Source organism: Nelusetta ayraudi, unplaced genomic scaffold, assembly GCF_046127955.1.
Source record: "Nelusetta ayraudi isolate G7.1 ecotype Tasmania unplaced genomic scaffold, CSIRO-AGI_Nayr_v1 ptg000004l, whole genome shotgun sequence".
Taxonomy (NCBI): domain Eukaryota; kingdom Metazoa; phylum Chordata; class Actinopteri; order Tetraodontiformes; family Monacanthidae; genus Nelusetta; species Nelusetta ayraudi.
In genome coordinates, this window is record NW_027466054.1 from 17550001 (window position 1) to 17576569 (window position 26569).

Sequence of the window (26569 nt, forward strand, 5' to 3'; positions counted from 1 at the left end):
GAAAATGTTGGGCGGGACGAATGGAAAAGAGATCCAATCAGGACTACTCTTTTGTGGGACAAGTTGGGAAGAAATCCAATCAGAGCGAATCTCATTTTGAGGGTAGGTTGATTTATGCGGAAGCAGCAGAGCCAATTAAAAAACGCACCGGAGCTCACAAAGACAGAGCGCATAAAGACAAGAGAACATACAGACGAGGGCGCGAGCGCGCCGTGCTCAGAAACATTATTTGATTGACTTGTTCTGTGTTCACCCTTTTCTTGTGATATAGAAATTATCTGTATTTCTCCATTTCCTTCTTTGACCGCCAGATCGACTGCCTTTAACTTAAAAGCTGCATGATATGCAATTCTTCGTTTGTTTTCCACAATGAGGGTTTGTGCATGAAAACTTCCTTTGCGCAAACTGTCTTGCTCTCGTTCTGTATTTGGTTCCACTTTTGTTTTCGTTGTTCGCGCGATCTGCCTGTCTCACTCTTTCCCGAGCCCACCCAAAATCCATAGTTGAGAAGGTCCCCTAGTGGCCGTTAGCTGTAAGAAAACAAAAAAACAAAACATAGATTAGCCGCACCGTTGTATAAACCGCAGGGTTCAAAGCATGGGAAAAAAAAAGTAGCGGTTTATAGTCCGGAAATTACGGTAGACCAAGACTAAAACTCTTATCATATTTAGTCGACTAAAACTAGACTAAGACTAAAAGATTTCAGATGACTAAAATATGACTAAAACTAAATGGTGTGTTATTCAGAGACCAAGACTAAATTAGATTTTGCTGTCAAAATTAACACTGCTGTGCAGGTGTAGGTACAGAATCTGTCCGGGGCTGTGGAATGTGTCCGGGCTCCTACGGCAACTCTATTAGGACATACACCGGAACGATTCTGCACCCGGACTAATTCTGTACCTACACCGGAGAGACACTAGGAGATGCTGCTAGCAAAACGTCTGCGTTCCACGCGCACACACACACACGCGCACACACACACACACACACACACACACACACACACACACACACACACAAAACCAATTATCCCTAACCTATGTGCTGAAAAACTCAAAAATATACTGCAAAACATCTTAATGTAAACATACTTTTACTGATAAAAGAAAAGAAAAGGAAGATATAACCTTAACAATTTTAAACCATGAGTTTTCTGTGCAATGATAAGCATACATGCACATGGGAACATGACCCATTTAATCCTCTTTCTTTCCTTCTTTCTTTCCTTCTTCCTTCATCAGTGGACTAGAAATATATTTCTGAATTAATGTTTTCCTATTTTATAGTAGGTGGATCTTTTTGACTTGGTCGTTTTAAAAGTAGCTTGCATGTTGAAAAAGTGTGAGCACCCCTGATCTATGCCCTTTTCCAAGTTCCACAAACATCTGCCTGATTACACCCATGCCATTTTCAGAAAAAAATTAAATAAAAATGCAAACCCTCCATATTATATTACCATTTTCAGAAATTAATTCAACTAGGTCTGTTTTATAAAAGGTAAAGTCAGCCTCAAATTCTGGCAATAAATTGGAGACTAAAGTCCTCTGGAATCCCAACGTTCTCCCTTAAAACTATTTGCAGCTCCTCCTCAGTGGCTTTGATTCCTTGTGGTCAGAGTCAGACGGACCACGGCCTTGCCTTTATCTCTGATAGCCTGGTGGTCAAAAACTGGAGATTTAATTTTAATTGCGTCACAGGCAGAAGCATTGATGACACATGCAGACTTCATGTGCGTTACCCTTTTTATGAGAATTTTATTATATTTGAGTGATTTGTTCACCCCAGTTGGAAGGATAACTGGAGTTGAAATGTCCTTGAAACTGACAATTACAAATGCATGATCCTCGTTTTTTGCAGGTTTTTGTAAAATTTGCTTCTTTTCTATATCGAGCTGCCAATCAATGCACTTTGTTTTTCCCACTCGTGCCGGTCAGTGTGTGTGATGAATATCACAAGATTTCTTGTGATACTATTGGGTTGCAACTTCAGAAAAAACTTGCAAACAGCATGACATGCTCCAAATGAATGTGAACACAAGCTAAAAATGATACTGGATGAAACCCTTGAGCCATGGAGTCGCCTTCTGTTGCCAGAACTGTTAACATTGTTGTCTTTCCAAGGTCAACCACTATCAGTACACAATGTGGTGTTTGAAATAAATACAAGTAGCAGCTTCAAAGAGAACTCCGTTTTCTCTCTTCTTAGGTATCATATTACTCCGCACAGAACTTACAGCATGTTATGCATACATTAACCACCTTATACATGGGTTAACTGTTGGGAAAATACACTTGATCTTTAATTATCCCATAGTATGCTTAACGAGAACGTTAACCTTGCCTCCCTTATTATGATTAAAACATTAATCATGTGTAACCAAATAATGAGCTATGCGAGTACTAGGAGTACTAACCATTATTCATGTATAACCAGACAGTGAACTGGGCAATTACTAACGAATGTGCTAATGAGGAACTGATACTGTCGGGCGAGGAACACCAGACGGAGGATGTACGGGAATCTTCTGTATGTTTGCCCAATGTGTGAAAGATTGATCACTAGCCACATGTAACCAGGGACCGCCCCTAAATGTTAATAAAATGAGGCCTGTGAGACGGAGCAACTTCAGAGTTGGGAGGACGGAGCGTGACTGACGTTGACTGACGTTGCCTGCCGTCTCAGCTCTCCTCCGGAGAAAGCCATACTTGACGCCTGTGTGTTTCTTTTTGTATAATTGTTGGGGTCAAACCTAACATTAACGGACGGATTTAAGCATTTTTATATCAATGATCATATGATTAGGCACAAGCGTCTCGATTAAAACTGTAGTGCCACATTTGGACCTAATTTTCTTTGTGCGTGTGTTTGGGGCACTGGAGGTGGAACCTGATTGGCTGTGTCGCGACTGAAGAGGAGCCACACTGATAGCCCAGCCCGGATCATGAACGGCCCGGTGGCCTCCATCTCTCAGGGGCCTCCGGGCTCCAGCAGTTAGCTTTCTTTTTTGTCACGTATGCTGCGTTCATGTGGTGTCGGAAATCCGACTTCTTCTTGGCAAGGCGTTCTCCAACTTTGTTGCGTTCGTGTGCTCTAAAGTTGTAATGTGGGAAAATATGAATACTAGTATTTTCTTTCATTTTCCAAACAAATAAATCAGGTGTGAGGCACCAGGTAGCAGAGGCAACAGATCCGATCCGCCATGAAATATAACCCAGTCGGAAAGTCGCTTTTCCGATTATTTCGACACCACATGAACGCACACGTATCTACCGGTGTAAAGGTGAAAAAGCACCATCACGTTCCGAGAGTCTTGTGATGAATTTATCTAAAAATATTAAAATAAGATGTCGCCAGTCAGTGTGAATCCTGTGGACATACACGAGTTTCCAACATATAATGCAAATAAATTTGATGCGTTGATGCATGTATAAGTGTGTATGTGTGTGGTACCAGCTCTGTAGTTCAGCTTCCGGAAAACAGCTGTGACTGTGTGTATGCATGCGCGTGTGTGGGGGGGCCTCTCCAAGAGTCTGGCCCAGGGGCCTCTGAATTCTTAATCTAGCCCTGCTGATAACATTGTATTGTATTGAAGTGTCTGAAGCTTTGGCCCTACTCCAGCAGACTTCTTGCCTGACAAAACGAACAGACCCCTCGTTAGCGAGGCACCTGCATTAAATTACTTCCCTTGGAAGGCTTCGTCTCAACTCCCTAGGAAGACCTTGTAGATAACACACATTCCAACTCTGGCCAGTAACTTTCCCATCCCTTCACCTTCAGTTTCACAATTGTCTCTTTGTCCTCCTCACATGGAAATGTGCATGATGACGTGATAACGTGACAAAATGGATCCTTCATTTCTAAATATATTTAAAATATAGCATTCGGGTATGTTTGTTTGTTTGTTTGTTTGTTTGTTTTACAATGGCACCGAGGTTTTAACATTGGAGGACGTTGTACCGAGGAGGAGAAGTTCCCGTTGCTGTCCAGAAGGTGGCGATAACAACCGTGCACGTTGTGTATAAAAGCTGTTCAACGAAGAGACAAATAATCCTTTCCTCTAAGACTCGGCCAGGGGAATTTCTTTTCTTTCTTTTTTTATTGGTTTTTGTCTCGAGATAAAACAATGTCTTCCGCTGAATATTTGAAGCAGGTCGTCAGCGACAAACTCGCAGCTGTGGCTGAGGAAATATTTGCATTTTTTCACACATCGATCGGCGAGTATGAAGAGGAGCTTGAACGTTATCGCAAATTGTTTGATGCGGCCTGGAAGCCAGTCGTGAAGTTACACCGGACAGGTCAGTAACACCTTTATATTGATAGTGGACAGGGCGGCCGGCCCAAGCCCAGTGGCGCCTCCAGAAAGTTTTTTACAGGGGTGGCCAGATGGGGACACTTAAAATCTTGGGGTGGCACACCAAAACTAAAAGCAATCATTTCAGGATATCATTTTGTAGTAAACCAGCCAGTAGAAAACTATCAGAAAGACTTAAGGAAATGCCTATCTATGATAAACTATAGGCAAAATCAGTTATTCTGACATCAAAATAAAAATAATAATAGTGGTAATAATAATAATAATAATAATAATAATAATAATAATAATAATAATAATAATAATAATATGGGTGCTGTGAGTGAGAGAAGATCAAAAGCGGCTTGCCTGGCTGGCTGCGCATTTGGGGTGAAATGCATTGTAGTAGGGTCAGTACCCTACTACAACCTATACTGGCCAGTGGGGTGGCCAGTGGGGTGGCCAGTAAATTTATAGGGGGGGCCGTGGCCACCCCTGGCCACCCCCTGGTGGCGCCACTGCCCAAGCCTCCCTGGGGCCCTAAGCAAAATTTGATTTTGGGGCCCTCTATTTCAGCCAATATTGATTGTTGATCATTCACACACCTACAATGAGTTCAATGCAGCGCTGGCAGTGTTGTTTACGTCCTATTGACGGCCTGACATGTCTTTACACATGTATGTATTGCACGTTGAAATTATGCTGTTGCTGTATCTCCAAAGGTAAAATAATCAGAAACATAAGTAATACCAATGCAAACTTAATACAAATAATTTAAATTAATGCATCATGGATCACGTCCAGGGTGCCACATATGGTTTTCAATCTCAAAGGGAAGCACATCCAGCTGCAAGAGTGTCCTCGGGTTGATTTACACAACATTCCAAATGATAAAGCACAAAGTGAGGTATATCATCTAATCAGCAGCTGCACTCTGTTGAAAGTGTGTTTTTGTACAATAATATATCTTTGCTCATATAGAAATAATCATTTATACATGGAAAAAAAAAATTGTTGAAATTTTTTTTTTTTTTTTTTTTTTTTTTATTGCTCTTGGCCCTGGGCCCCCTAGTGGCCTTGGGGCCCTAAGCCGTCGCTTACTTCGCTTATGCCTTGGGCCGGCTCTGATCGTGGACACAATACCAAGGCAGCTGCTTGTTTCGTTGTATGTCAAACAAAAGGACTTGCAGAGACTAAACAAACAAACAAAACAAAAAAGGCTTCCTCTGTTATTGGTGTAGTGCAGGACTCTGTGATGCTCGTGGCTGATTGGAGAGCACTGCACAAATGGGGGATGTATAGTGGGGGCACACTTGTATATGCATATGCACTAACTGTGGTTTTTATTGTGTCTTTTTATGGTAGGGTCTTTTATGGTAATTTCTTGTTCTTGTTCTTTTTTCTCTTTTATCATTGCACTGAACTTTTTATTCTATTTCTTAGCTGCGACTATGGGTGTGTGCCAGTGACGTCACACAGGTACATAGGCTCATATGTAGGTGTTCTCCGGTGCTCTAGTACCCACTAAAAAGGTTAGGTTAAATATGCAGATGGGATTTTTACGAACAATCCTCTGCAGAGGGTATTCTGTATAACGTGTTTCTTGTTGTTCTGTGTCTCTCCAGAGCTCCCGCAGCAACTTGTCTTGAGAGAGGAGCTGATTGTGGCTGACCAATCGTCCTTGGACCAAGACAGGAACTCCATTGTGGATCAAGAGGAGCCTGAACTTCCACAGATTAAAGAGGAGCAGGAAGAACTGAGCAGCAGTGAGCTCGGACTGAAGCAGGAGCCCGAAGACCTCCAGTTATATTCTGCTGCTGGGGAAAATAACAGGAGTGGAGATACAGTTGTGGACTGGAATCCTGAGGAGTCTTCAGGTGACACTGGAGTTCCAGTAATTGTCTCTGTGGTGTCAGAAGCCAACACTGATCTTTCCCTCTGCCCTGGTGTTTGTCAGAGTCTAGTTCAGAAGAACATTAAGTGTGAAAACTCAAAATCAACAGGACACAAACGCAAAGATCCAACCAGTAACTGCCACATAACTAGTGAAACTAGTAAAGACCGAAGCGTCTCTGTCACAGACTCAAAATTTCACAAACGCCTTGAGATCCACATTGGAAAGAATCAGCGTGTGTGCAAAACATGTGGGCTCAAGCTCTCAAGTCGTGGAGCCTTATTACGCCACGTTCAAATTCACTCAGGTGAGAAGCCACATGTTTGTCCAGTATGCAGCAAGAGTTTTAGAACACAGAATAACCTGAAAGTACACAAAAAAACACACACAGGCGAGACGCCACATGTTTGCCAAACATGTGATAAAGCTTTTGTTTGTAACTCACATTTAAAAAAACATATGAGATCGCACACCGGCGAGAGGCCATATGTGTGCCAAACATGTGGTAAAGCTTTTATTAGTAACTCAAATTTAAAAATCCATATGAGATCGCACACCGGCGAGAAGCCATATGTGTGCCAAACATGCAATAAAGCTTTTGTTTGTAGCTCAGATTTAAAAATCCATATGAGATCGCACACCGGCGAGAGGCCATATGTTTGCCAAACATGTGATAAAGCTTTTGTTTGTAACTCAAATTTAAAAATCCATATGAGATCGCACACCGGCGAGAAGCCATATGTTTGCCAAACATGTGATAAAGCTTTTGTTTGTAACTCACATTTAAACATCCATATGAGATCGCACACAGGCGAGAAGCCATACGTGTGCCAAACATGCGATAAAGCTTTTGTTTGTAACTCAGATTTAAAAATCCATATGAGATCGCACACCGGCGAGAAGCCATATGCTTGCCAAACATGCGGTAAAGCGTTTGTTTGTAACTCAAATTTAAAAAACCATCTGAGATTGCACACAGGTGAGAGGCCTTATGTTTGCCAAATATGCGGTAAAGGTTTTGTTAGTAACGCAGTTTTAAAAAAACATATGAGATTGCACACAGGTGAGAAGCCATATGTGTGCCAAACATGCGGTAAAGCCTTTACACAAAAGTTTAACCTACAATCGCACGAGCGCGTACACAAATGAGAGGCCTTATGTTTGCCAAACATGCGGTAAAGGTTTTCCAGGGAAGCCATCCCTGGATATGCACAAAAAAACCCACACAGGTGAAAAGCCATATATTTGCACGACATGCAGCAAGGGTTTTTCCCTGAAGAAGTACTTAGATAAACACATGAGTGTCCACACAGGAGGGAGGCCTTATGTCTGCAAAGCATGCAAAAAAGATTTCGCTTGTGCCAGTGCCTTCAGAAACCATGTGAAATTCAACACACCAAGATCCGACATCAAGTGTCCCTGAGCACACCTGAATATTGTCAGCTCATTGGTCAACTACACTGCGGATGGTGCGTTGATATAGTATTGCACCTCTCTACGTACAAGAATTCTAAAGGTGCATTCATGGGGAGAAAAACATATATATAAATATACACACACATACATACACACACACATCCTTTCACAAGTTTCAAGGTAAGCTCTTATTGTATGTTAATTTGTTTTTATTAGTTTTACGAGTTGTTTTTTTTTTTTTTACCTTGGTGACTTTTGTGTGTTCATTGAATATCGATGTCTTGATACTACTATATCGTCAGTGTTTGTTGATTCTTTGATCAGCTATCCATCTTAGGGGATAAGTGTAGCCAAATGACTCAACTTTGCAGCGTGAAATTTTACACAAGTGTACAGGTTTTGCGGATTTTGAGATAAATCTTGAATGAAGAATACGTTAAAATGTAACATCAAAATGCTGTAGGTCATGTTGAGAGCTTGCTTTTGGTTTTCAGCTTTTTGTATTGATTAAATTTATGAATTTTTGTTGCACTAATTTCTTTTAATTGGGGCTGAGGACGATGTTTTTCGAATGTTTATTATCCATCCATTTTCAACTCCTGCTTATACCCGCACAGGGTCGCCAAGGCCACATAGACAACCAGTCACACTCACATACACACCCACGGACTATTTTGGAGTTTCCAATTTACCTCACATATATGTTTTTGGACTGTGTGAAGATCTCGGGGAACCTGGAGAGAGCCCACGAAGACACAGGGAGCAGGGCCGGCCCAAGCCTCCCTGGGGCCCTAAGCAAAATTTGATTTTGGGGCCCTCTATTTCAGCTAATATTGATTGTTGAGTTCAATGCAGCTCTGGCAGTGTTGTTTACATCCTATTGACGGCCTGACATGTCTTTACACATGTATGTATTGCACGTTGAAATTATGCTGTTGCTGTATCACCAAAGGTAAAATAATCAGAAACATAATAGCCATAATAGGCAATAGAGTTGCTGTAGGAGCCCGGACACATTCCGCAGCCACGGACACATTCTGTACCTACACAGGCCGTGATTGGGTTTCCTTCATTCATTAACCTTCACTCCGGGAGCCGCCCGGACATACGACCCTTTTCGGAAAGTGTTAATGATGTTTTAAAATGATCCGGTGCAGCAGCAGATACAGCGCATACTAACGCATTCAACGTATGGAAAAAGGGAAAAGCCTTGTTCATCGTTTTTGTCGTCTCAAATGCGCTTTATGTCCACATTCACAAGAGCTTTTTTGTTGCTTGTTTTTGATACAAAACAAGTAATAGCTACAATAAACAACTTAAATATTGGGCTGACTGACAGTTTTTCATAAATTATTAAGGATCTTGGCCATTACCCAAATCTAGAGAGACTTTTCCTCTTTTTTTGTTAAAGCATCTTTTTTTTTTTCATTAGGAAAAAACTAAACCTTCTTAACTGACGTGCAATGAAAACCCGTTTTGACAGCACGCTGTTCACATACTGCCATCTAGTGGTCTTTCCATACCGCTGCAACGCACCTCATCTTTTCAACACTCGCGCGGAATCGTTTTGACGGATGGATGAAAGCGCCTTGGAGGATGAATGTTTCTGAATTTTAAACAGGAAGTGATCTCTGAAGGCAATCCTCATTTTTCCTGCTCGACAATTTTGCAGCCTGAACGCACTGTTTTTGTTTTATCTTTACATTCAATAAACAGAAGTTGATTCCTCATCAATAAGAGCGCTCTGCCTTTTTTTTTTTTTTTTTTTTTGCTGTCCAGAGTTGAATTCGGCCCGGGGCAGATTTCCTAACAGTCTAAGTCTGAAAAACACTAACAAACAGCTCCCCCCTCTGGCTCAATCACGCACAGCGTTCACAAGAAAATACCGAAAACATTCATTTATTGATATAACGTTATGTTTCATAATGCTTCATAGCTTTGTTAAATACATTACATGTGTAACCTTGTGGTTCCTTTGTGTGTATCTATGAGGCAGCTATTTCACATTCAGGTCAAGGTTCAGTGCAGCGATGACTAAACAAGTAATCATCTGCGTGTTGCTGTGGAGAGCTGGGAGGTCTGCGACCTTTATTCTCTTCCCGCCAACCCTCTCTTTTAAAAAAAAAAAAAAAAACAACAACCAAAAACTCCATTGATGTGGTTTCTCCATGCACGGACTGTCGCTGGACGAGGGACAGAAGCGGGTCTCCCTGAGGTCCAACATCCGCCCACCATGGCTTTGGATGCAGGCACGCGGAGGTCCATCTGAGGGTAGCCAACCTCGGGTTTTTTTTAGTCCAACTGACCTGCTGAGGAATAACTCATTTTGGATATTGATGATCATTTTGAGCTTTCGCCACGTGTTCATCAAGCGTTGGTGGTCGGTGATTGGAGACGACCTTCCGGACCAATCAGACTTGTCTTGACGCTACCCAGGCCAGGACACTTGAGGGTTGAGGCTTCCTACAGGTGTGAAGGGGCGACGTTAGCAACAACTTATTTAAACTCTTGCAGCAAAGCAAAACGGCGGAACCTCTCTTCCGTCATGGTTGTTTTTTGTCCTTGTGAAAAATTCCACTCAGTCCTGATAAAACTGCTCGTCTCTCCGGCTTCAGCCTCCTCTGTTTCTTCCAACTTTTTCTTCTGGTCTTCGGCACAGGGAAGACAGGGAAGCTGGTCGCTTACTGGAAACGGCGATCCGGTCAGGATGAACTGGAAGAGGAGGTCGGGGGGGGGCACAAGCCGGATGCATTGAATCCTTGAGTCAGTTGATTGTTTGACTTCAATTTGCCTTCACACTTTCAAATCAGGATTTGGTTTGCATGGAGGACCTGGCCATGGGTGCTCTGCAGAGAGGGGGGGGGGGAGGGAGAGTTTGTGGGGATGCATTCATGCTCTTGTCGGTGAAGAAGCAGCAGCAGCAGCAGCAGCAGCAGTAAGGATCCGTGAGAGTCTTTGTGGACAATCAAAAATAAGTGGCTTCTTTTGAAAGAAAAAAACAAAGAAAAAAAAACAGACAAACAGAAAAACAGTTCGGCCTCCGGGGGTGGGGGAGGGGTGGGGGGCAAGTTTGGGAGGGGCTGTTGGTGAGGAAGGAAAAAAAAGGCATCAGTTGAGATACGCTCCTGTTGATTTGGTGGTGGTCTGTGCACCCTGAAGTGCGCCTGAGCGTGTGTGTGTGTGTGTGTGTGTGTGTGTGTGTGTGTGTGTGTGTGTGTGTGTGTGTGTGCGTGCGTGTGTGTGTGCGTGCGCGTGTGTGCGTGTGAGAGAGAGTTTGACTTTCTTCAAGAGTTCAGGTAACATCTATTGTAGCAGCTAATGTGTCTCTTCACCGGACACAGTGAGTCTAAACATCCAGCCCGAGACCGATGACATCAGACCAGGATCCCGTCTCGTCGCTGTCGGAAGGCGGGAGGTGGAGGTGGAGGTGGAGGAGGGTGGGGGTGTTATTCAGAGGAAGGGGTTGTGGTTGTGCGTCTGTGACTGGGCGCGGGCCGGCGGCCTCGGGGAGAGGGGCAGCAGGGGCAGCAGGGGCTGCGGGAGGTTGGAGGGCAGCTCCAGGAGGCCGGCGGGGGGCTGCGTGAGCGAGGAGGGCAGCGCCGGCGGCTGGTGGTGCAGCGGGAGGGGCAGCGACGGGCTGTAGGAGAGCACGTGCGCGGGCAGCGGCGACGTGGACGCCGGCCGCATCTGGTTGAGGGTGAGGCGCGGCTGGTCGCAGTGGAAGGGGTTGGTGGGGGACGGCGCGCTCAGACCTGCGGGCACAGGTATTTTTATTTTACACTTCTGTATTTTTAACTACTTATTGGCTTATTATGAGTCCCTGGCGACCGACCCAGTCAAATTCTTTGTTTTTATTTTTGTGAAAACTCGGTGATAATAAACCTGATTCTGATTCTCAGAGGCCGGGAATAAATCACAAGACAGTATCGAACTGCACTTCAAAGATCCAGATAATGCATTCTGCCTGGAGGACATCCCATATTGTTCCTTACAGACTAGACTAGAATTCCCTTTAATCCGGTTGGCCCAAAAAATCAATTGAGAGCCTGCAGTTGGTATTCGAAGCCCCGATGGCCAACACAGGGCCTTGACTGGAGGTGAATCCTGTGTCAGTCGAGCTCCTATCCAGTAGAATCAGCTCCCAGTCATGGTATGGAAGGCTTATTTAAAGTCATGTTCAAGCGGTCAGAGTATGAAAAACTGAGCTAGTAGCTACTCTTCTCCGCAAGCTAACGCTAGCAGTGAGGAGCTGGCCAATCACACGGGAGTGGGGCAGGAGCCTAAAACAGCCTCTTCAGGCATCCAGGTTTTTTTGACCAAACAAAAGAACTGTTAGTGTCGTAAGTAGACCACCAAAAATAATGAATTAAATCTGGAAATTGCCATATTATTGACCCCTTTAAAACCTTCCACTGACAAAAGCTGCTAGTTAGCGGAGGCATAGAGCTTAGCCTGTCTGCTGGGACATTCTCCCATGATGCACTTCCTCTAAACTCCTCTGATGCCTCTTACTAAGTCAGTATTCAAACATATCAAACAAAACTGAGATGAATTCAACTTGATTTCTGTTTGTTTGGTTCTTCTTCATTCTCAGACTGATGTCAGGATTACCTGAGAGGAAGGGGTTTTTGTGCGACTTGCTGGGCGCGTTGGGAGGAATCAGGGCGTCCAAGTTGACCAGCGAGGCCCCCGTCGGTCCCAGGAAGGCCTCGGGGGTGCGACACACTCTGGTGGGCGGGGCGCTGAGCGGCGGCGCCAGCCGGGATAGGTCAAACATCTCCGGGCTGGAGGACTCCAGGCCGTTCAGCTGGGGTCTCGCCGGAGGCTCCGCCCCGAACGGATCCGCCTTGGAACCGATTTCGGCGAAGGGGTCCGAGTTCATCTCGGCCCGTAGCAGCTCCTCGTCTTCACCAGGGCGACAGGAAGAGACACGCAAGAGACGTTAAGAGCGTCTGCTGGTGTGTGATGCATAGTGGGAAAATGAGAGGGAATCCGACTGTATTTTGAGGTCACTTTGATTCAAAACTTTGATTACTGCAAAAAAATAAAACACATTTGCAAATTCATCTAGGTTTTCCGTATGAAGGAAGAGATGATCTCCCCAACATTATGTGTCCTTGTCTTGAGAAAAGTCCTGCTACTTCATGCTAGTCAGGCTGTGCTAAGACAGACAATTCTAAGCCCTTTGTGACGTCACATAGGGCACAATACCTGCACAATGTCGCTCTGCCCTCTGAGAGCGTCTTGTTTTTGTTTTCCTCTCCTAAACCATTAAAAAGGCCCAACAATGCATCAGTATTAGCCTCAAGCTAAAAGCCAGTGTTTTGCAGGAGCCTGCAAACAGAGGGCTAACTGTGCTATTTTGGTTGTTGAGGGGGCTACTTCCATGACTTCCACCCCCTGTCTGCTTATTGACACAGCCTAACACATTCATTTTACATGGTCAACTCGAACAAAATGAGAATTTGAGAATTTTGGCCAATAAAACCTTACTAGTAAAGTATGTAAGCAGTGAGTAAAATAATCCAAATTGTTCGATTTATCTTCCAAGCTTTATCTTCCTGTCTGGCGAAGCACCTGTGGGACTGGCGGGCTGCGGTGAGGACACTTGAGGGACGTCCCGCGTGTGCGCCTCCTCTTCCTGCGTGGCGAAGGGATCCGCGCCGTTGGCACCTGCGGACGACACAACGCAGCGTCAGCTGGAAAAACCCGCGGCAGACGGCAAAGTTCCGCTCGGTGAGTGAAGAAGACAAAGTCTGAGCTCAGGCAGGTGAGGATTTACTCTTGCAAGAGGAACAACGACAGTGGTCGGACCAGAATTTGCGCTGGAATGTTCAACGCACACAAGGCTGCACAAAGTTTTTATAAAAGTGAATAAACATGAGAATGTGATGAGTGGACGGATATGCATGTTGCCTCCCCCAGGGTGAGATAAGAGACGGACGCCTGCAAGAGAATGCAAGCCTCTCAAGGACTCAGCGCCTCTTCCCGTGGGAGAAATAGACATGAGACACTCACTAGGACAAAACACAGCAAGTCACAAGGCCTGTCGAAGAACACTGGTAGACACAATAAGATACACATCGACAAACTGGCACTGTAGCCAATGTTGAAGCGCAAAATCACAGAGGGAAACTTGAAAGTTTGTTGAAAAAGACACGAGAAACAACACCAGCAGTCCTTTTCCCACACTGTACCTCCTCTGTCTTTGGGGCTGTCCCACACGTGATTGGCTGGGTGGCCGGCTGTGGGCGTCGCCTCCCAGGGGTCAGCGGGCGAGTCGAGGGGCCGCGCCCAGGGGTTGGCTGGGTCGGCGGAGGAGGGAGGGGCCGCCCAGGGGCCGCTGAGCCCGGGGCTGCCGGACTGCACGGCTGCGGGGGACACGACGCGACACAGAGCAGCTCAAGGGAGGTGACAAGGGCGGGGGTGGAGGGTGAAAGGTCACGGCCTCGCGCCGACGGGCGATCACCCACCTACGGAGTCCCAGGGGTCGCGGGCGAGGTCGCTGTCGGACTGGGCGGCGTTCCAAGGGTCGTCAGGCGGCAGTGGCGGCGGAGCCTCGGACGAAGTGCCAAAGATGTCCACCAGGTCCAGCATGGCCGACTGCAAGTGGGGGGGTGGGGGGTGGGAGGGGGTTAGAGAGAGAGAGAAGTGTTTTCCACAGTCACGTTCTCCGGGTTTCTAGATTCATTCAGGTGATTCTGGACTTCTGGATTCTGCAGGAGAAGACGACTAACTGTGAAACACCTCTGAGCCTCTGGAGCAGCGTTTCTCAACTGGTGGGTCGTGACCCATGTTTTGGGTCGTGGCTTTGTGGGCAGTTTCCCTTTATTTATTTATTTTTTTAATGGATTTTAAAAATACTTGTATTTATAGAGAAATGTTGGGCATTTATTTTGCAGGGGCCACAATTCAATTCAATTCAATAAATTTAATATTTTATTTACCACATATAATAGAAAGTGGGCTGGCGTTTTTAATTTAGTGGCATAAATTCACAACTTTGTGATAAAGAAACAAATGTGGGTCCTGAGAGCAGTTGAGAACCACTGTTCCTGACAACAGCACCAGACACGTTTCCTCACTCTATGGGATTCAATTATTGGTTTTGAAAATGTTTTGAAAAGAAGCAAGTTGGAGGCTTTTCTTTTGGTGCGAGAAACAAACACGAGAGCTGACTTGTGTGTGGAGGGAGAACCTCAAAGAAAAGCCTCCACAGCTGCTCTTTGTTTTTCCTCTTCCTGTGAAAATCCCAACTGCCCCCCATAGAACTGTCGCCGCTGCCGCCGCCTGTCCGCACGTGCGCCAATCGATTTGTGGCCTGCTAGGATCGCACTCACTTCACCCTCGTCTTCCTCTTTGAATCCCTCGGGGAGGCGAGAGCGGCTTCCTACTTTATCAACTGCAACCAATGATGATGAACTCAGCCCAAAAGTGGACCCAGGTGGGAGCTTCGCAAGACGGCCGTAATGCTACATCGCAGACTGGATATAAAATTTAAAAAAGAAACAAACAAATAAAAACGTTTTCCTCTCGGTTTAGAAAAGAAACTAAAATGTTAGCGCTCGTCAGATGGAACGTGATTTTTTTTTTTTTTTTTGTATTTAATCGCCAAACAGAACACTGCCGTCGAGCTGCCGGTGTCTTACCGATCCCGACTGTCGAGGCAGAGAAGGTATTTCTGCCACGACCTCCTCACCAGCTTCCCCAAAAAAAACACAGTACAGACAGCGTTCCCGTTCCTGGCACTCCGGCCTCCGGCTGCTTTGATGTTGGACTACGTTGGACCGGCTCTTCGCAGCCTGCGGCCTTCATCAGCGAGCTCAAGGGAGCCTCATATTGACCCTCATGATATAATATTGGGCGCACATTCATAATCTTCCTTTTTTTTCCTGCCTTGACACCGTTCTGGCTGAGGGACGCCTCATTTTGTTCTCCAGGCTCTAGTGACATATTTATCATTTTATTTATTTATTAATAAAATCAGGTTACGTCCCGATTTCAATTCACACTGAGGCTTTTTTTTTTTTTTTTTTTACCACGGTGATGTAACGGAGGATGATGTGACCTTGCCAGTGTCAAGAGTTGCGTCTCTCACACACACAGACACACAGACTTAGTGTCTTCTGTTCACAACAATAGGCGTTGTACCGCCGGACCGATTGCGGGCAGCAGCTCCCTTTCACATAAAGGCAGCCGGCAGCTCCGATTGGCTGCGTCGCCACCAGATCAGGCTTTCGGGAGAAAATGTCACGCTGAGCTCAGGGTTGGACGCCACTTGGTCCGGTACCATTCAGCAGCGGGCGGCCGGTCTCCCTCTGGCCTCCCCAGCCGCACTCATCATGCAGACCCTCGTCTTTTCCGTCCGTCCCGTCCCTCCATCCCTCCATCCCTCCCTCCGTTGCTCTCTCTCTCTCTGCAAGACTGGCCTGATTTTTTTTTAACGCGCAGACTGAAGGCCCGTTTACACGAAGACGAAGAGAAGGACTATTTTTTTTGCTCAGACGTAAAAGTCGTCTCCAAACATGTTAGCATTTGGACGGAACCATTGCTGCAGTACCTGTACAGCTGTAGAGTACAACTGCGACTACAAGCACAACGACAAGTACAACTGCACACAATGAAATGCATCCTCTTAACCGCCTTACATTTTCACATTTTTTGGAGACTGCTTTGTATGAACGCAGTTTTAATTTTTTTGGAAACGGATCAGAAAATGGTCGGATTAAAAAAAACAAAAAAAACAACATACTTCATGTAAACAGGGATCCAATATTGGTCTATATTTATGAAGATTTCAAACTTTTATTCTTTTTTAAATTGCACATCCGCACTGACTGCTCTATGTCACAATAATCAGATTTCTCTCTTTGATTTTACGTGTTCTGCAAGATTTTTACCTTTTTCACAGCTTGGCTGTTATTTCTGTATTTTATTGTTGATCTATACACCTTCCTTGAGTGTCAGAAAGGCGCCATTAAATAAAATGTATTATTATTATTATTATCTATACGTGAACATAGGTGCATGTGAGTAGTCATTTTGTGTGAACAGTAGTTATTTTCCTTCAGCCGTTGAAATGGAATGAGGCCAAAACTGGAAAGATTGTGAGCATGCCCCTCACACACACACACACACACACACACACACACTTTTTGGTGAGCTCACCTCCTGCGTCCCCGACTGGCTCTCCCTCCTGCTCTCATCCAGGGCCCTTTGCAACACACGCTCGTCTCCCTGACGACAGCAGCGCTCCTGCAGGGGCGGCATTGTGACATCATCAGCGGCGGCGAGGGTGACACGCGCACACCGGGGCCTGCAATCAGCCCGTCGGGCTCGGGTGGTGGTGACGGGCGGGGAGGAAACGAATAAAGAGCCGACTGATGGTCAAAGTGTTAAAATGAGAATTCACAAAAACAAGGCTGGATCAGGAGGCGAGGGCAGAGGGCTGGTGGGCGTGGCCAGTGTGAAGGTCAATGGGGAAGTAAGACGGTTTGAAAGTGTGGAAGCAGGGGAGGTGAAAAGTGGAGAAAGAGTGAGCACTTTGACGGAGCTTTACGAAAGATTTCGCCACTCGCTGCCGAGACTTTGCACTGCATTTACACCAAAACAAACCGACTCCCTGCAGGACCTCCGAGCACCGAGCGCGAACAAGGATGTAAAAGGGCCGTCGCTGTTTGTGGACAAAAAAATATTGCGAGTGAATGTTCCTGGTTATTTTCTCTCCTGCATTGCTTTGTTTTCCTGTAAACGAGCAGGTTAGCGCGCTACGCGAGCATTCGGACTGAGCAGTGACGGCACATCGCTATTTTCTATCTGACCACACAATATCCTGAACAGCGGAGGAGGTTAACAACACACATAGAGGGCTCTGTGACGTCGCTTTCAAACACAGGCGTAGTCTACGTGTGAAATAAAAAAACAACAAGCGAGGTGTGTGTTTGCTGCCTGTGTGAATCCCCTCCTTGCTTTCATGGCGAACCAGTGCTGGAGGCAGGTTGTGTGTCTCATCCATCGCTATGGTAACTGGGAAAAGGACGGGCTCGGCGGCTGGAAGGTGGGCGAACGCTTGGATTTTTTTGTTTTTTTGTAGCACTATTTTCATTATTGGGAGGCAGCACTGTGGCCGGAGATAATGACTCTGTGTGGTGTGTGTGTGTGTTTTGTAATACTCTACCTTCTTACTCTCCTCCCGGCTCATGGCTAAGGCCAGCTGGAGCTGCAGCTCCTCCTCGCCGCTGGTCTGCGGCCGAGCCTGCTCCAGGTCTGAGGCGGCGCGAGGGGACGAGGATGAAGCTGTAGAGGCACCGAGGGGGGACATGGTTATTGCACGTATTCAGTTATTATTACTGTTATTATTCATCATACATTAGACTCAGACTCTGGGACTTGATGTATTTTCCATCACTGCTTCTCCTCCAGTCAGCGTTGCTACCCTGAGGAGGTCACCAAAGTAAAGTGTTTTCCTTTGGATGTGTTCTGACTGAAAATGAAATGTCTTTAAATAATTTCTTTTACTTTGTATAGTTTGTTTTTAATTATTATTTTTTAAGTCACTCATATCTCACAGTTCTGCCTCCCTGTCACTTTTTGGAAGCAGGATTCCAGGACTGCGGTTTATAATGAGCACTTGCTGCCCTCTCATTTGGGTTTTATGTCCATTTTTGTTTTTTTGAAAGTAAAGAAACTTTTAAAAACTCTACAACAGGCAGTTTGAAGCTAAAGGAAGTGTCTGTCGCTGCTTATTCTCTGACCCAAGGCTGTTTGCCAGACCAAACTCTCTTCTATTTCAGTCCATCCGATCTAAAATAAATAAATAAAAACTCAAATTTGGCTTTCACAACCTCTGGGGATACGTGGGGGAGAGGGTTGTGGGGGAGGGTTTAACTGAGGATACAAAAACGGGGATCTTATACTTTAAAATAGGCGACTTCAATCGATGCTGTGCTATTTTGGGTGTTCTGTGGTTTTCTCCTGCACCACAGAACAGGGATACAAAAAAAACCCCAACAAAAAACAAAAATAAAAAAATGAAAAAGAAAGCCATGAAAAACTGCTTGGACACTTTGGGCTCAGGGCTGTGCAGCAGGCAGACAGCAGACGGCCGACGCGGTGGAAGAGCCAGATGATTCTCTCAGGAGCTGACGGAGGCCAAGAAAGCAAAAATGGACGGCGAATATTGGCCTCGCTGCTATTATTATAAGCTACACACACGCACACACACACTCTCCCTCAAGGCTGGAGCTCTAGTGTGTATTCAGTGGTGCTATTCTGATATTCAGAAGCTACACGACTTCCGCTCCACTGGACATTTCCTCTTTTTTGGAGGGAAGTCGTCCTCTGTGAACCCCAGAGTCGGTTGCGACGGTGGTGAAAAATCCCAGCGGACCACAAGAAAGTTAAAAAACAACAACAACAAAAAAAAACTTTGTCTGGCACCGACAATCACGTTCAAAGTCACCTCACCATCGTCCATCCACCATCTTCGGCCTGTCCGGGCCTGCGCACACCCAGTTGCTGCCCTAATCTGATTGGTTGATTAGCTACGAATTCAACAATGGGGAAACTCCTACCCGATAAAGTGGCCGGTGAGTGAGGCTCTGAAGTACCGAAGTACTAATACTTTGTTACTGCACGTAAGTAGATTTCTCAGGTACTCTACTTGAGTATTTCTTTTTTTTTTGACAAATTCTTAGTTTTACTCTCTAGAAATATCAGTACTTTCTACTTCTTACATTGGAAAAACATGCCTGTTACTTTAGTGTTTAAAGGTGTTTAAAGGACACACATTCTGTTCAAAGTAATTCAAATATTATTAAAGTTGCTGTTGCTTGAAGTTGAGCTGCTTGAACTCTGCTGTTGTGTTGTTCAATATCGCACCTCGGCTTTGGGGCCACGGTTCAGTTTTCAGCACAGAGACAAATAAACATGTTGAAAATAACGTTGGTTATTGTTATTAAAAGTGTAAACATCCAATAGTGGCTCACGGGTCAGACTATTATTGATTATTACAGTTTCTTTGTGCTGCAGTTGAAAATATAAAACAACAAAACTGTAGTATTGAGGTTGGCAAAGCTGTTAAAAAATTATCCAGATACTCATGAAAGATCTCTGACCTCTGACCTCTGGTCAGTTCTGTTACAACTTTGACAATTTGCAAGATTATTAACCAATGTATATTTTCATAAATGGAATCAAAAATATGATTATTTTTTTTTTACTGAAGTACATTTCAGAAGCTGTACTTTCTTACTTTGACTTGAGTAGAGGAGTTGAATCAGAACTTTTACCAGAGTATCCACACTATTACTAAAGTGCATAAAGTGAATACTCCTGCCACCTCTGCTCTGTTCTGCGGGGGGGACTCACAGTTGAAGGAGGACGGAGATCCTCTGGAGCGGCTGAACTCCTCGCCGTACAGCACCGCCATGCTGGGCTGGCTGGTTCGCCGGCCCGGGTGATAGGACGGCGGGATGCCTCCGTACACGCCCCCTCTTTCTGCACCTCCACTTCCTCCTCCTCCTCCTCCTCCTCCTCCTCCTCCTCCTCCACCTCCTCCCCCTCCACCTCCGCCGCTACCTCCGCCGGCCATCCGCTCCTTGGTCTTCAGCGCCTGGCTTCTCTCCTGGCGGAGCCGCTCTTCGTCGCGCAGCAGACACACCAGCTGCCGAGCCTTTTCCCGCACGTTGGCGCCCTGGTCCCGGCCGTCGCGGTCCACGTACTGGAAGTCCCGCAGCGTCTGAGGCGGTAAAAGGACACGCACGGGATCTCTGAGCACCGACCATCGAGGTTCGAGGGAGGGACTCGGCGGCGGTGGCGTTGGTCACCTGGATGGTGAAGGCGTTCTCCCGGCACTGCTGGGCCACACGCTCCGAGCCCGTCTTCAGCAGGTAGTCCAGCAGCGTCAGAGCCTGGAGGACGGAAACACCGGCCGATCATTTTGCCGTTTGCCGTTGATTGGTCAATACGCATCATTAAAAAACAAAAAACAAAAAAACAGTTATACACATCTTTAAGCTGGCAATTTGGACTGTACGTTGGATTTAGGTATATCGGAAAGGATATTGATCCCCATACAGATATTGGTACTTTTTACTTGAAATGTATAATTTTGCGATTTTTGCCTTTAGTTAGCTGATAATTATTTTTATTTCATTTTTGTTGTTATTATTATGAATATTTTGATCATTGTGTTGATGTTGGTGTTTTTTTTCAAGCCCTTTGTAAATGTATTTCTTTGGGTAAAGGGGCAGATAATATAAGATTATTCTTCTTTCTGCTCCCTTTCATGCAGGAATTGGGAATGTTTGTGTTAGTGTCTAATTGCTTTTGTTCATGAATATATATATATCAATGAATGAAATAAAAATATAAGGGGAGAGAGAGTAAGAGGGTGAGAGAGGGAGAGAGAGAGACATTAGCCAAATGCTAGCAGCCCCTGTCTAGACCTTCCAGGACATTCTAATGGGAAGGCACCTTGTAGACGTGTCTCCAGTTCTTGCCGCTGTCGTTGAGGCGCTTCCACACCATGCCCATGACCTCGGCAAACGCCACCACGTTGAAAGTCAGGTCGGCGATCTCCGTCATGAGCGAAGAGGACGGGCCCCACGGGTCGTTGGAGGTGGCCTCGCGCACCTGTACGTCGCGCCGGGGGGGGGGAGCAAAGGTGTTCAATTAACTCGTGCAACCTTACTGGTTGAGACAAAAAAAACACCTGCAGAGTAAAAAACGCACAACTACGGAGAAAATAGATACCAGGAGGAAGAGTTGAAGGTTCCTTAATAAGCCCATTATTAAAAATCGCAGTTTGAAATTCAGTAAGGTAATCAAACTGCATATTTAGCCTTCTGTTTGTAGCCTCCTGCCAAGAAAACACAGGGTTTTCCTTTCTGCTTCCTGCTTAAAAACTGAGGCTTTGAGCTTTGCTGCGACTTTCCACACCTGTGACAGAAGAGCACTAAAGAGAAGTGGACACGTCATTTCTGGGAGGTCATCACTGACAGACTAGACTCTGGTCCAGGCGTGGGCAAACTATGGCCCGGGGGCCATATGCAGCCCATTAGGCTTTTTAATGCAGTCTGCCAAACTTGAAGAAATTATATTAATAATAAGTAAGTAACAAAACGGCTGCGTTTCATCCATTTTTCAGTGTTTTAAGAGTCCTTTCAATAAAGAGCTAAATACCGTGGGGCTTCAAAGACACATTTGTCACATTTTGTTCATTTTCAATTGACAATAAAGTTTTCTTCATATCCCATGATATATATTTCCTCCTATGAGGCGGTCACCAAAACAGTCCATCCATCTCCTCCTGCTCCGGCCCCTCTGTCAAATTTTAGAACCCACTGTGGCCCACCGGTCAAAAAGTTTGCCCACCCCTCCTTTAGCCACTAGAGGAATCACTCCATCACTCTGCACCCCGTCATCTTCCATACCTTTATCTCCGCCTCGGAATAGTTGTGCACGATATTCTTCACCTGCCGGCGCAGGGCTGAGGTCGTCATGCTGGCAGCTGGTGGTGGTTGAAGAGCAGCGGGGACGGAGGGGAAGAGGGTGTGGGGTAAAAAAAAAAAAGAACGCTCAACAGGTGAAGAGCAGGTGCAGCGGCTGAGGGAGGAGGTGAGGAGGAAGAGGAGCAGCAGCTAGGACCACGACCACGGTGACGGCTCCTCCTCTCTGCCAGGACGGACGGGAAGTCCCTGCGGGAAAGACAGGAAGTGTGGAGTAAAAATGTCCCCACTTCATCACCTCGCCGAGCAGAAAATGATTGAACCGACGAACGAGTGTCCTCGTCCTCGCTGCCCACTCAGCAAGTGGGACAGGCGGCGGCAGCACCGAGGTGTCGGATGGAGCAGGCGAGTATTTAGGTCAAGACACGCGCACGCACACAGAACCCATTTTTCTTTCTAAATTCATATTTCAGAGAGAGGACGTCGGGGAATTTGTCACCAAACAGTCCTGCGAAGCGTCAAGGCCAAGACTGACATGCTGCTGCTGCTGCTGCCGCCGAAGCTGCTGCTGCCGCTGCTGCCGAAGCTGCTGCTGCCGCTGCCGCTGCATCAAATAAAAAGAACTCTCTGGAAACTCTCTGCTTCAAAATCCTTTGACTTTGATAAATCTTTTAAAAATCTGGAGAATTGATTTTTTTTAAATTATTCTACATAGGTTTTTGGACAATAGGTTTGTCTTCTATTTTAACCTAAGCTATAATATGCCGAGTTATTCTTTTCCATTTTTTTATTAATGTATTTACTGTTACCAATAACCCCTTTGACCGGTGTCGCCGTCATTAACAAAGCCAGATTCCACGTCGCCCCGAGCACAGTCAAACGTGTATGTGGGGGGAGAGAGGGGAGGGGGAGCCCGACTGCGCCGAAAAGAGCAAACATCAGCAGGAGCTCAGGGGAAAATGAGATGCGAGCTGCAGGGTCACACAACAGGAAGCACGACGAGGAGGACGGACGGCAGAGTGCACGACAGGAGAGCAGCGGCGAAGGGCACGAGGAAGAAAGTGGAGCTCAGCGGCATCGCCGCGTATCACCTTTCTGCACAATCATCCTCACCGTCGTGTCGGGGACGTTGGTTCACAGACAGACAGACAGACAGACAGACAGACAGACAGACACTCGCACGCAAGAACGACACAGAGGGGGCAGCGTGCCTGTGTTTGGTTCCGCATCTGGTGGAACCTAACAAGCAGGTTCAAAATACATCCGGCTAGAGGAGGTGGACAGCGAGTGCGTGGGTTCCCTGCGTCTGCGTCTCCAGGTTGCTCCCACAGGCCAAAGACGTGCACGTCACACTGACTGGCTACTCCACAGTGTCCCCAGGTGTGAGTGTGAAGGTGTGAATCACTGCGTGTGGCCCGGCGATGAACTGGCCACTCATCCCGGGACGCGTCCCACTCCAACAACAGCAGGACCTTGGGGAGGTCAAGGAGCAGCGCCACAGGCCACGGATGGATGAGTGAACGGCAACATTTGGCTCATGTTCAAAGAAATCTGCCGTTCATCCGACAAAAGGCACAAAGTGACGTCAGAAGAACTGATTGCCAGACAAATTCCAGCCTCCAGCCTGCTGCCTCCCCGAGGCGCCGACACACTTCTCACGTGTTGTGCGCCCCACTCTTGATGCGCGCGCTCGGCGAAGTCATCCAGAGGGGACGGCATGCAGAGGGGGAGCTCGTCCGTGAATAATCCCCACAGCATTCGTGGAGGTTGTGAACACTTCACAGGCATTGCTGTGAGTCACAACTACGAGCCAGCCGTACGTTGCAGTGACTCATGTGAGCAGAAAGTCACTCATGGCCAATAATGCGCCCCGATGACGCCGTCGAGCCGAGTCACGATGCCAAAAAATCCAGTAGCGCATCTTTCACGCTGCTCATTAGTGAGTTTTCCCTGAAGCATCTCTGCTCAGAGCCGACTGAAACAGTTTCAGGGTCAATTAAATATGTATTAGGCAGGCTATTAAATATTATCTTCTGCGACTTAAAGGGAGGATAAAAATCCACAGCAGGACCTTGTTGTCATGTTGAAGCCTTGTGACATTCACAATCCTGACAGTATCAACAGGTGTTTGACTGAGACCTGGAAAAACCTGACAATGCTGTTGGAAAAGAAGCTCATCTGAAATTACATTAATAACTGTTCTAACTTCGGCTTAAAGTGACTTTATTGCACAAACTGATATAGACTAAAATGGGCCCAGGTAAGATGTTTTTTTTGTTTTTTTTTAAATGAACACAACATATTGGAGAGACAATACTAGCAAGCATCCCCATTTCGTTGAACAATATAAAAGTAAAAATAAAGTGTAACGACAAAATTCTTATTAGGAGGGCACAGAAATGATCTCTGTGCAGTCAGCAGTGGATCTGGGTGGAGGATTAAACGATCCAAATCAATCTCATTAGGGGATTTAAAGAATAAATCATTCAGGTTCAAGACAATCAGAGCGCTCACATGAAGTGGCAACGATGCCATACAGCTTAACTAGCACCAACAGAAGGTAAAAGTCACCATTAACATTTATTATTTACAAGATCTTTTCACCCCTGATATATATATATATTTTTTTGCCTTAAAATTTGAAAACCATTACATTTATAATGTATGAAAGTATGGCATATAAAAACATAAACGAAAAATAAAATGATTTGATACTTTGATATGGTCTCTCAGAGTATACTAAATTGTACACACTGCAGCTGCAACATTCTATTGTCATTAAAGGGAGGGGACAGCATGGAATGGAATAGAAAATTTAATTTTTCTTAGATTTTTCTTAATTTACGGCTTTGGTCTCTTTCGCTAATAATAAGCGTTTTATATTTTACGAGTTAATTGACCAGAATGAGAATTTGTGGCATCATAGGTGACAACAGAAAACAGGGACTAACCGGAACATAATCTGCAATATGCGTTCTTGCGACGAGCTGGTAAAGTTCTCACACACTGGGCCTTTTAATCGTTTAATTTAAATAAATGAATGTGCTATAATTACCTTTTTGTGTTTTGATCTACTTCTTGTTCTTGCCATTTAAATGATTTCCTATCCTTTGCAAGACTTAATCATTCAAACAGTCGCTGTAAACTATATTTATTTCTTAATAATAATAATTAAAAAAAAAAAAAAAAAACGTGAGCGAGCACGATTACTTCCTGAAACATAGACAACGTCACTCCGTCCGTGGGGCACGTTTACATCGAAGCGCATGCGCACTGGGACAGCAGGTGCGCCGTAATTTTGCAGGTGGCGGTGGAGGGGGCGCATAGTAGTAGGACCGCATATAGCTCCCGACACACACACACACACACACTGCGGGCTGCCATGTGTGGCACCAGGCTAACTAGCTTGAGGACGTAGTTTACAAAAACACAGCAAGCAGAGAAAACAGCGCACGGACGCACATTATTAATATATATATATTTTTTAATGGTAAAAGCCCTATGTTAACACGTCATAACACGAGCCTGCTCCTGCGGTGCTTCCCCGGCCACGCCACCGCCGATAACCGCCGCTTTCCTTACCCATCACCTATCGCTCCTCCTCTCCCGCCTCCGCAGAGCGTCCCTCCACCGCCGGCTAGCGCCTCTCCCTGCCCCCGGTCACACGTCCTCTGCTTAGGGGGGTGGGAGAAGATTCGGAAGACGCTGCCGTGTTTGAGGAACCTCCGAGCGGGGATGTGAGCGTCCGTATCCCGGCCTCCTCTTCCTCCGCCTCCTACTCCTACTCTCCTCCGTCTCCTGCTGCTGCTGCTGTTGCTGCTGCTGGGTGGATGGATGGATGGATGGTTGACGCTCCGCTCGGACACGCAGTCAGTAGCGGTGAAATCCGCATAGGACAAGGATGGAACCGCGCGTTCGCTCGCTTCGCTCTCTCTCCCTCTCTCTCTCACCCAGTCAGCCCACATGCAACGTTACACATACTCGCACGCACGCAACGCACGGACGGACACACACGCACACGCACGCACACTCACGCGTGGCATCAGCGGCACAAGCACAACGTGGTGCACTACAGGAGGACGAGTGGTGTGCAAGAGGCACAGGTGCTGGGCTGGTCATGTGATCTTCAACAAGATAATGTTTTGTAATAGGTCCAACAAAATATATTATTTCCCATGTATTGCATATGTTAATTGACTTTATTTATTTTTAATTATTATTATTTCACTTGGTTTGTCTTACTTAGACCCGTCCATCCTTTGGGTCCCTTGGTTTCAATCTGAACACTGAAAAAATGTATTATAATAGTTAATTTGTCCCTATTTATATGTTCTCTCTTATGTTTGTGATCCATAAGAGAGGCAATCAATCAATCAACTTCTATTTGTACAGCGCTAAAGCACATCCAAAGACATATCAAAGCGTTTTGTACAATCAGAGAAAAGGGAACCAACTGGGCCCCCAGAGCAAGCAAGTGCGACAGTGGCCAGGAAAAACTCCCCTGTGGGAAGAAAC

General features: G+C 45.9%; 3 protein-coding genes across 3 annotated transcripts in view; 2 read left to right on the top strand and 1 right to left on the bottom strand.

Moving 5' to 3' along the window:
* The window catches only part of r3hcc1l (R3H domain and coiled-coil containing 1-like), a 145585-nt gene that overhangs the window by 63922 nt on the left and 55094 nt on the right, over positions 1-26569 (top strand). The gene's annotated exons all lie outside the window — the stretch shown is intronic.
* Positions 4117-7611, top strand: LOC142897991 (uncharacterized). Its single transcript, XM_076040692.1, has 3 exons — positions 4117-4298; positions 5920-7167; positions 7418-7611. The coding sequence occupies exons 1-3, from the start codon at positions 4127-4129 to the stop codon at positions 7609-7611; spliced, it is 1614 nt and encodes a 537-aa protein (XP_075896807.1). The 5' UTR covers positions 4117-4126.
* epn3b (epsin 3b) lies at positions 9488-25230 on the bottom strand. Its single transcript, XM_076039995.1, has 12 exons — positions 25110-25230; positions 22040-22303; positions 21081-21239; positions 20432-20515; positions 19974-20343; positions 17782-17900; positions 16773-16859; positions 14078-14207; positions 13802-13975; positions 13182-13277; positions 12216-12509; positions 9488-11356 (listed from the first exon to the last, which is right to left on the bottom strand). The coding sequence occupies exons 2-12, from the start codon at positions 22106-22108 to the stop codon at positions 11055-11057; spliced, it is 1884 nt and encodes a 627-aa protein (XP_075896110.1). The 5' UTR covers positions 22109-22303; positions 25110-25230; the 3' UTR covers positions 9488-11054.